This window comes from Thalia democratica, chromosome 6, assembly GCF_965202585.1.
Source record: "Thalia democratica chromosome 6, ktThaDemo2.hap1.1, whole genome shotgun sequence".
Lineage (NCBI taxonomy): Eukaryota > Metazoa > Chordata > Thaliacea > Salpida > Salpidae > Thalia > Thalia democratica.
In genome coordinates this window covers 31,166,891-31,178,252 of record NC_139170.1, presented here as the reverse complement: position 1 = coordinate 31,178,252, position 11,362 = coordinate 31,166,891, and the positions used below count along the sequence as shown (strand labels likewise).

The following is an 11,362-nucleotide window of genomic DNA, read 5'->3' as shown; positions in this document are numbered from 1 at the left end:
GATTTTAAACCGGGTTGATTTTGATCGGGTGGATTTTGACTCGGGTGGATTTTGACTCGGGTTGATTTAATCGGGTGGATTTTGAACCGGGTTGATTTTGATCGGGTGGATTTTGAACCGGGTTGATTTTGAACGGGTGGATTTTGACTCGGGTGGATTTTGACTCGGGTGGATTTTGATCGGGTGGATTTTGAACCGGGTGGATTTTGATCGGGTGGATTTTGAACCGGGTAGATTTTGATCGGGTGGATTTTGACCCGGGTGGATTTTGATCGGGTGGATTTTGATCGGGTGGATTTTGATCGGGTGGATTTTGATCGCGGGTGGATTTTGATTGCGGGTGGATTTTGAACGTGTGCCGCATTTAACAACTCATAAGCCAACTTACCGAGGAAAATCGCTCTAAGCTGCACCTAATAAAAAAGTTCTTGTGGGCTGCAGTTAAGCTTAAATAATTATGGTAATAAATGTGAAATCAACGTTTTAAAACATAAATCTGAAACAATAACTAATAACAGAAAACTATTAAACAGTAAATATTAAATTGTGAACCCTACTGTAAGTTTTTCTGCAACAATTTTTTTTTATTAGCGTATGGTTTTAGATGAAAAACACATTATGACCTAAGATTCTTTTTCGATAAATTCTGTAGTAGTTAAAAAAAGATAAACAAACAACTCCTAAAACAGTTAAAAAAAAATTATAAAAAGTTCAAGCCTTCATTATTTTTAGTGTAACAATTTTAAATAACAAACACTTTAGGTACGTCTATAAAAATTTTATAATCGAAAACAGATTTACTGCAGCCCAAAAGGTTAAAGTTTATTAAGAAAAAAAAAAAATTGTGTTCAAAATATTATTGATGTGACTAAACGTGGTAGAGAGGACTTTGAAATTGAAGAACATTTTCACTTAGCTTTAATTTTCATTAAACTATTTTCGTTTTGAAATGAATGCTAACAAAAATATCCTAGTATAGTACTCTTTAATTATATTAGTATAAAAATTCCTATCAAATACTGTTAACTTTAATTATACTTCTCTTTTTTATTGTATTAGCTCTTAAAAATTTAATTTTATAAAATTTATTTAGACTTGAACAAATGCTTTTTAATTAGCCTAAAGGTTTTTTTAATTAATCATTTAACTTTTTTTAAACAAAATAGTTTCACTAAACATGTATATAAACAAACACATTGTTAGTTTTGCTTGTTATATTCTACAAATAAACAATGTTTAAATTTAGACAAAATTTTAAAGCTTCGATAGTAACGACAGACAAACTTCAACGGAAGTAAAAGTAATACAAATTTCCAAGCAATATTTTAAATTTTTCAAAAAAAGAAAATAAAACAATTAAAAGCGACTATGAATTTTTGAGCAAGAATTATAAAAGATCTGTTTTTTAAGATTTAAAAGGTCTATAAAATAGTATAATTTTATTAAACTTAATATTAAGCACTTAAAAAGATTTAAAATAACTTTTTTTTTTAATAGACATATAATGTGTTTTTTTTCGTGTAATAAGGTCTTTTTTTTACATATAGCAACTAAACATAAAACTACAAAAAAAAAAAAGAATAAATATCATACGTAAACTAATCATTGACTTTCATTTTTATTAATTTGAATTTGTATTTGACTGAAAGATTCGTTTAACTTGTAATGTATGTTTTAATCAGTTAGTGTTTAAGTTTTATATTATAAAAAATGGCTTTTTCAAATAAATATGTATTTTGTAAAATGTTTTCGGTTTTTTTTTTAAAGTTATAAACTAAACAAGTTATTTAAATTTAACTGAGTTTTAAAACACTGTATTCATTATTAAACAATAAATTTATTTTATTCTGCTTGTATATTGTTATTGTTTAATTTATTGTTTTTCATTGGTTTAACACATTTTAACTTACAAATCTTACTCTCAGCATTAGAAAATAATTTATATATATATATAAGTAAAAAACAAAAAATCGATTATTTATTTTTTTTAATAAAATTAAATCACACGTTTCTTTTTTCATTGATATATAAGTGAACATAAATTGCTTAATAGTAGGTGAAAGATATGTTTGTTAATACTAAAGTTAATAAAAAAAAGTTTTGATTTACAACACAAGGAGATGATAATTAGAAAATATGTTTCAGCGACGAATACTTCTTAAAAAACTTCTCTTTTAGGTAATTTTTCAACGCATATCAGTATATAATTTTGACAAGCAAGAAACTTGTTTTAAATTATGTATACTTTTCTTAAAAAGTTTTTTTTTTCTTAAAAAAGTTTAATATGACTTTAAAGCGCACGATATACAATGTTTAAGTTATAATTTTTTGCAATTAATCGATACTTTAATTTTTCCTCTTTGTTTCTATAATTTAAAAAATTTGAAAATCTTTGATGCTCAGCCAAAAGTGATGCTAAAATCCAATAGAATTTTTTTTTCATTTTGAAATTACAACTAATTTTTACGTTGAATATTTTTTTGTTATTTAACATAAAGAAACAACACATGTTAAATTAGGTCACTTAATACTCCTTTTTTTTTAGCAAATCTCTCAGAGTTTAAGTATCAAAAATTATAAAATATGTTTTGCGGTCAAATACTTTTTTGTATTTGCTATTAGTTTTAAGCTATTATCAATACCTTTTAAATAAAAAGTTTTAAGTAAAAAGCTATCTAAAGTTAAAACTTAAATATGAATTAAACAGTTTTACTCTTGTTATATCTTTAAAATCTCTGTATTTTTCGTTTTATCTTCATGCATTATTTAAATGTTAAATTTTTATTACATAGCTATTAAAACAAGTATGTGTTCTTAAGGAGCACAACGTTTTAGTAATGTTTGAAGAAACTAAGTAGTTTTATTCACAAATTTTATTTCAGTTGTCCTCAAGTTTAAGTTAACTTGGTATGATTATATGAGTAAAAGCAAACTTTTGGTCATTCATAATAGAAAACATTGAGTATTGTCTAAAACAGGAGTCGGCAACACACAGCCAACTGCGGCCCTCCACGAGTAAACCTGCGGCACAAAAGCATGTTTTTCTTTTTAACGCGATGCGGCCCGCGAAAGGTAATTCTGTGCCACTAAGTACATTTTGCCACTTAGTATACAATACTTATACAACAAGGTTACATTTTTGTACAACATTGGGTTGTCAAACGTTTAGGTTAATTTAATACTTTTGAAGAAATAGAACAGTGTACTTTTTGTATTAAAATCAATGTAGCTTAAAAGTTTTATATTGCAATTCTAAAGCTAGTTTAGATAAGCTGCTGTTTTTGAAAAATTTACAAACTTTAATATTTTCTAGCAAATTAGCTAAATACTTTTGTAATCACAATAATCATAACGGTATTAGTACTTAATGAGCAGTATTCTTTTTAGTTATTGTTTTTATTTTGAGGTATTTAGGTTGAATTATTTAGGCTAACTTTCTTGTCTCAAAATGTGACCCTATTAAAAAAAAAACAGCTTACTGAAAGGTTTGAAAGTAAATATTTGAAGTTCTAACTTTTGTTAACAACAAAAGTAAACGTTTTATAGCAAAATTACCTATATAGTTAATTGGTTTAAAAGATTAAAAATTTATTAAACATTAAATAAGAAGGGTTATATTAAATTTATATAAAAATTTAATTGAAAAGAGGTCGATAATAACAACTCAAAAAGTGGCTTAAAATTGCATTTTAAACTCGTTTGTTTTTGTGGTAGGTGATAGTTAAGTAGTAAGATTACTAAACAATACAAAATCAGTATATTAGAGAGATAGTCAGTTCATTAAGACAAAAATCGCAATTTTAACTTTTAATAATAAGCCCTATATTTGTTTTTGATAAACGCGAGTAGCTCTAGTCTGCCAACATCTGATCAAAAAATATACTACATTTTCTTTTATTAGCAAATAGTAAAAAATTTATTCTAAAATTTTTACAAAAAGTTTACAACTTTCCTAGTTTTTTTTTATCATGACGTTGAACTTTTAAAAACATGTTTGAACTTTTCTTTTATGAATTTGAAGCAAGTTAAAACCAAGCAAAATGTTATGTTATTCTTTAAGAATTTTACAAGAATTAAGCCAATCTGCGAAAAGAGCCATTTATAAAATTGTTAGTTATATTTTATTAAAGGTATTGTTAAAAGAATTTTTTATTAGTGTTTTATTTAAACTTAATTCCGATTGGTATATAAAACATTGTTGCGTATATAACAGTAATGTTTTTGTCAAAGAAGAAAAATGACTTTTTTTACTAAAAAGATAAATTTCTTGTTTTAATTGTAGTCATGATTAATTAAAGTATTTAGTGTTGGACTCTTTGTTTTTTATTTCAACTGCTAAAACTTTTAATAATAGACTGTTATTTAAGTTAAAACTTTCCGATAAAGTTCACTTGGAGATCTAACGAGCATTAACTTAGCTCGATTAGTATTTTTTGTAATTAAAAAAACTTCAAATTTTAGATCAAATTATTAACCTTATCTTTAAAGCTAACTAAATTTTTTTATCCTATAGAACGCTCATTTGCCTTTAATTTGAAAAAAATTAATAGGATTGGGGTTTGACTTTTTGAGTGGGGCCCCCAAAAAAATTATGTTTTTTTAGATATTTTTACTCCGAGGTTTTAGTCAGAAAATATTATTAACATTATTATTTTTTAATATTCTTTCTTGCTGTATTTTTAAGTGTCTGTGTTTCTCTTTCAAACTTCTAATTTTTTGATAAATTATACAAGTATGCCCGATTGTAAAGATTCCAACAGTCAACTGTAGTAAAAAAAAAATTTTCAACTTTTGTAATACACTTAGTTAAGACTATTTTAAATGGCGCACGGATTTTTTTATTTTAACAGTTTTTATATAAGTCATGACCCATGCACGTTTTACTAAAGTTATCATTATTTAAACGTTAAGTCCCTCAAATTTATTTTATGTGACTAACAAAAGGTTGCCGACTCCTATCCTAAATCGTAAAATATTAAACGGTTCTAGATAATCTGCTTGCTTAATTCCTGCAAAACTGTCCAATATAAAGAGAAAATAATTTAAGTGTTTTCGCTAGTTTTATGAGTTTTTAAGCTTAAATATTAGTAAACTTCTGTCACTATTTACTTACTTTTTAAATTTTATCACTATTTTTAGTTTTTTATCACTCAGTTATCGATAAGTTTTCAAATTTTAAAAAGACTTTAGTTATTTCGTTACTCGATTATTATTAATTTATTTCTAAAAAAGATCTTTAGTTTCTTTGTATCAAAAATTAGTTAGTACGTTGTTTCACAGTTATTTATTACTTTCATATCTAGTTTTCATAAAATGACCTTAAGTAAAAAAAGCAGGATTTTACAAATAACCAATGTAACCATACACGGCTAATCTAACAATGACATTGTTAATTAATGAGTAAAAGTGAATTAGAGCTTTATATAGACACAAAAAAAAGGTTAGTATATGTTTTCTAAGTGCTTAGCAAATCAAACTTTGTCACATTATTTGTAGTTAGATAGACAAATATGCCAGACCATTTAGGAGCAGATTAGAGACGCGCAAACAAAGATAAAAACAAAAATGAGATCAAGCTTTCTAGTTCATTTATATTTATGTATAAATTTAAGTTATAGTGATGACTAATAGATTATACATAAAGTAATTTTCTTGTTACATTTTAACTAATGTTTTGAAAAGTGTTAAGATTTTACGTAATTACCTTATTTAATAGTTATCTAAAACTGTACCATGCAGACCTTGTTTTTCAGAAATTACGAAGTATTATGCACCTAATCTATTGTACTAGATAAATTGTGAATTAGAAAAGTTTATATTTTCTCTAACTATAGTCTTAGGTTTAAGTGCTGACAAACAAAATCAACCACAAATGTTGTGGTTTTTAAATTATTCATTTAAAAAATATAGCTTAATAGTCTAATACATTTTTTGAAGTATGTTATTTAAATTTATTTTTTAACTATTCAATTACTGATTTGAATTATCTAAATTTGTTTTAAAAAGCAAGAAAAGTATTATATGTTTTTTAGTTAAAAACTACAAGTTAATGTTTATGTTGGATCGTAGGTATATATATATACTTTTAAAGTATAAAAAAAGGTAATATATATTCTATTTATAAATAAAATACAGTTAGTAATTAAGACTGCTTTAAAAAACGTCAAGCTTTAGTAACTATACATCAATAGATTTTTTTTAGCTTAAATGTTATAAAAAAAGTTAGCATGATATCTTTTAAACAATTAACCGGCTGGTACATTTAAAATTGACAAACCTTTCGATTAACAGGGTATACTATTATTTATTATCAGTAAAAAAATCACCCACAGCAAAATTTAGTTGTACGTCATGTACTTGGGAGTGGCGGAGAACTTGGCGTACCCCCTGACGACCTTGTCCACGGCGTCCAAGAAGTCCTTCTCCGTGGCCGCCTTCCTCCTGGCCCTGATGGCGAACATGCCCGCCTCGGTGCACACCGACCTGATCTCCGCCCCCGTGCAGTTCGGACACAGCCTGGCAAGCAGCTCGTACCTGTTGCGATGAAGTGTGTGAAAGATGTGGATCTTTTTGTTAAGTTTTTTTACATTTCTAAACTAAAATTTGGTAAATATTTGAGTGCCGTCTTTTTTTTTACACTATTCTGCAGTTTTATAAAAATAGAAACATAAATAAGTTTTGTTCAACACTCTTTGTTTTATTGCAAATCTATTTTATTGGTTCAAACTTAATTATATGGAAATTTATATTAAATTACGCAGCAGAATAACAGACATTTAACGAATTCAACTAATAAAAGTATCAAGTTTTTATATTCAGAACTATAAAATAGTTTTCTTTCTTCTAAATTAGTTAATTCACAGTATAGTAATTTTAAACTACCAGGTTTTAAAAGCTTTTAATTCTAACTAAAATTTTAGACGCGCTACAAGTAATATGAAGTTCCTATACGACTAATTTGTGCTTTAAAAAAGCATGTAATGAAAATTAAAAGTAACTCACCTGATACCGCGCTCAACGCTCATGGAGTTGGCGTGAATCTTGAATATCTTCTTTCGTCCCTCCAAGTCCGGAAGTCCGAACTCTACCCTCCTGTCAACCCTACCAGGTCTGAGCAGGGCTGGATCCAAAGTGTCAGGTCTGTTCGTAGCCATCAACACCTGTGTAAAAGAAATAGTGCTTGAAATAAAGCATTAAAAAATATGTAAGACACTAATACAGGACAATGTAAATGAAACCTTTTTAAGTGATAATGCATTAATAAAGTAAAATAAAAAAAAAGATTAAATATAATCCACTAACTTTTTACACAGGTTAAGACTTAAATAGTTCAATATAAATAAGACATAAAACACAGTAGGGGTTGTCAAATATAAAAACAAAACTGAAACTTTTCTTATAAATTTCAGCATGCATCGGTAAATTATCTTTTTTTGAGATCAAAAATTTAAACAATTTATTATCACCAAAGCGGTAATATTGAAAAAATTAAACACTTTCAAAACTGAAACACCGACCTTGATGTTACCCCTGGCGTCGAAGCCGTCCAGTTGGTTGATGAGTTCGAGCATGGTCCTCTGAACCTCGTTGTCTCCGCCCGCCCCGTCGTCGAACCTGGCCCCGCCCACGGCGTCCACCTCGTCGAAGAAGATCACGCACGCCTTCTTGCTGCGAGCCATCTCGAACAACTCGCGAACCTGCATTTTGAAGATGATTTTAGTTTGCAGTAGAGGTTGTAGATTTTGTATATTTTTTATTGTGTTAGTGTTTTTAAGCAGTTTAAAAGATACTTTCTAAGTTAGTTTTATGTTTTCCAATGACCTATTTTAAATACTTATACATACAGGAAGAAATGCCAATTTTTTTTTGTAATTTTTTTCCAGGTTTATGAAATCTCCTCCAGGTTTTTAAAAGTACACATTTTTCGTCTGCTTTTAGTTTAAATTTAAAAGTAAGGTATAAACTGTGTTAAATAGTATAAAAACATCAAAAAGATACTGTGAAGCTATTTTAAATGTATTTCTATTATAATTTTTTTATAAAAATTAAAAATTTTGTAATACAATAGAATTTTTTAGTCAAATCGAAATAATATGTTAAAATTGTTAAAAGTTCCAGGTTTTTCAAGACTTTTTTAGTGGTTTTTAATCAAAATTCCAGGTTTTTCTAGATATTTTTCTCGAAACTTCTAAAGTTCCAGAATTTTTTCAGATTTTTTAGCCTTAAATGTCAAATTCCAGACTTTTCAGATTATTCCAGGTTTTTTGGCAACCCTGTATATACACTATCTGACTAAAAAAAAAAGATTTATAAGTTATTAACATATGTCAACCAGTTTCAGACAGCCTATTAAACACATATACGTAAATAAACGTTACCATTGTAACTCTGTAACATTTGTAACATATAATCAAAAACAAACTACTACTAAAACCAAAAATATAAAAACTTTTTGAAAACGTCTAAAAAACTTTCAACTGATATTCTTTTACTACCATCAAAAGTAGTATAACGAATTTTATGAACTTTCAACTAACCATTCTTGCTCCTTCTCCAACATACTTCTGCACAAGCTCGCTTCCGATGACCCTGATGAAAGTGGCGTCTGTCCTGTTAGCCACTGCACGAGCGCACAAGGTTTTACCAGTACCAGGTGGTCCGAACAACAAGATACCTGTTGTTGGATGACATACGTGACAAAAGAATTTGAACTAGTGTAAAAGTTGAGTCAGTTTAATTTTTGCATACTTATTTCTGTACTAATTAAAAGCTTAAAACTGTTAAGTTTAATTATATTTTCAAATTAGCGTAGACAAACATATTTCACAGCTTTACACAGCTCTGCATAAAACTCTATATTAAACGATTTGAAAATTATCCATTTTTTCAAACTATTAATTCTCTTTTAAGTACACTAAAAAGCTCAACTAACCCTTAGGAGGATCGATGCCGAGGTTGACGAACCTCTCGGGGTGAAGTAACGGAGCTTCAACTACCTCTCTCAACTTCTGTATCTGATCCTTGCATCCTCCCACGTCACTGTACGTCACATTCGGTTTGTCTTCCACCTGCAATTTGAATGAGAACATGGATGTCTTAAGAAGCATTTTAATAATCACAAACTAGTTTAAATACAGTTGTCCTTACAATAAAAATACAATTATCATATTTGAGTAATTTATCTAGTGACATTGAAAGTGGCCGAAAAATATAAAAAAATAAACAAATTTATGTAGTTTTTTAAGGAAGTTTTTTTCATATTAATTTGCAAAAAAAAATTGTATGAAACGTTTAATGCAGATTATTTTACCATATCTGTATTTACTCCAAGTTTTGTACAACAGAAATGTATTATAAAAACGCTGTAGGTACACTTGAACTTTGTCAAAGTAGTTCTTTACTAACAATTTATTTTTATAAATTTTTTTAGAAAAAAATCAACACAATATAAAAAAAAATTATGATATTTGTTCAAAAAGTTGTAAATTAAAACAAAGAGTATAATCATAAGGTTAAAAAACAAGTATTTAACAATTTAATTTCACATCAAACACACAATACCTGCATCATAGCAACGGTGGGATCAATTTTTTTGGGCAGGGGAATGTTAATCTTGTACTTTGTTCTGTCAACTCCCACTCTCATGCCCTCCTCTATGTCTGTTGGTGCCACCTATCAGAACAATGGTGTTAAGTAGTTAGAAGTTTAAAACATCAAAAAACAACATAAATTGTAAAAAGTTTACCAGCAGTAATGGAAATGCTTTTAAAAATTAACTGCAAAAACAAATACAAATAATTTCCTGCGTTTTTTGCGAGATTTGGTTTCAACTGTAATCATACACTTCAATTCGTAACCAGTAAAAGCTAAACTGATAGTCTTTTTATAAAAAGTTTAACTTTTATCTTGTTACTAAAATTAAAATTGTACTTTCATAAATCTGTTTACACGCAATTTGTCTAAGTAGTTATTACTTTACGATAAACAACATTAATTTCACCAACGTTATCATGGAGCTCCACAACGTACTTTCCATACGACTTCTTGATGATGTACTTGGCATTGTCCGTGCCGGCGTCAATGATCTTCGTGCACATGGCCACTTCCAGGGGCTCTTCCGTTGCCAGCGTTATCTTGTCCGCTGCCAGGTCCCACAGTGACGGATGGGCCAACCCCGTGTCCGACTCCTTGACTCCTGCATAAGTGCGTTTTTTTTGGTAAAACTTTAGTTAATCAATATCTATAGTTCTACCAAGTAAAGAATAGTTTGAGAGAAGCCAATGTAGTTTCAACAACATTATAGGATATTTTTTAAATGTTTTCACTAAATACTTAGAGTTTATATTTTAATACATTTTATTTAAATAATACTCGTAAATAATTGAATTAATTTAAGTTTAAAGCCAAACAATGTTAGTTGTCAATTAATCTTTAAGCATAGTTTGAATAAGATAAAAAGATTTTAGAAAATTTATTTACTTAAACAAGTTCAGGTACAATACTTTAATTCTCACTTTATTTAAAATTGCCTCATTTGTTTTCATATTTACAAAGTACTTGAAATTTTTCTATACTAAACATATATCTCAAAATTAGCAAGCACACTTCAAACAAACCGGTCAAATCGCCAATGCTTTTCAGCAACTTCTCAATGTCGTCTTCGCAACTTTTTATCGACTTGGCGTACGCGCCTTGCCCGTAAGTCTTCAGAAGGGCGATGTCCCCCTCATCGAGCACTTGGATCGGCTTGTCGTCTTTGCTGTCGTCTTCCTTGACGCGTCTCTGGTCTGCTCCCAAATGGTCTGGCATAATTGTTTATATATTTTCTGCGGAAAAGTTTTATTTATCAAGGACTTTAACAATAAGTGTATTGCAGTTATACTATTTGTCTTCATTATTTTTACTAACTTTTAAAACTACTTATTTGCTTGCTTATACTTGAAGTTAGTGATTGAACAAATCCAAATATTTTTTATTTAAGATCCGGCCGGAACCGGATACGGATCTTATTTTCAAACTAAAATTCGGCTAGATCCTAACCAAATTTTCAAGTTAATAACCGGCCAAATTCGTATCTTAACTGTTTTAAGTTTTATATAGGTTCGATAGAAAACAAACTTTCAAAATTCAAATATTATAATACCATTAATTAGTAAAACTTTTTAATATAAATATTTTGTTAATATTTTGGTCGGTGAAAAACTAATGTTAAAAATTAAAATAAGTATTAATATAAAATATCTAAAAAATCTTAAGACAAATTTTAATTTTTTTAATAGGTTTTTAATCAAAAAATAAATATTTTAGATTATTTATATAAAAAAGCTAAAAACTTTCTGAAAAGTAGTCACTAATATCAAAA

General features: G+C 28.1%; 1 protein-coding gene across 1 annotated transcript; it reads right to left on the bottom strand.

Moving 5' to 3' along the window:
* Positions 1 to 6,338: 6,338 nt before the first annotated feature.
* On the bottom strand, positions 6,339 to 10,809 carry LOC145839383 (26S proteasome regulatory subunit 7-like). Its single transcript, XM_082946959.1, has 8 exons — positions 10,617 to 10,809; positions 10,005 to 10,195; positions 9,562 to 9,672; positions 8,933 to 9,068; positions 8,538 to 8,674; positions 7,518 to 7,697; positions 7,003 to 7,160; positions 6,339 to 6,534 (listed from the first exon to the last, which is right to left on the bottom strand). The coding sequence occupies exons 1-8, from the start codon at positions 10,807 to 10,809 to the stop codon at positions 6,339 to 6,341; spliced, it is 1,302 nt and encodes a 433-aa protein (XP_082803085.1).
* Positions 10,810 to 11,362: the final 553 nt, after the last annotated feature.

Coding starts and splice junctions, on each gene's coding strand:
- LOC145839383 (XM_082946959.1), bottom strand. CDS start 10,809: ATGCCAGACCATTTGGGAGCAGACCAGAGACGCGTCAAGGAAGACGAC. Junction 10,196..10,616: donor AAGCATTGGCGATTTGACCG/GTTTGTTTGAAG, acceptor GCACTTATGCAG/GAGTCAAGGAGTCGGACACG. Junction 7,698..8,537: donor TTGGAGAAGGAGCAAGAATG/GTTAGTTGAAAG, acceptor TTCAAAATGCAG/GTTCGCGAGTTGTTCGAGAT.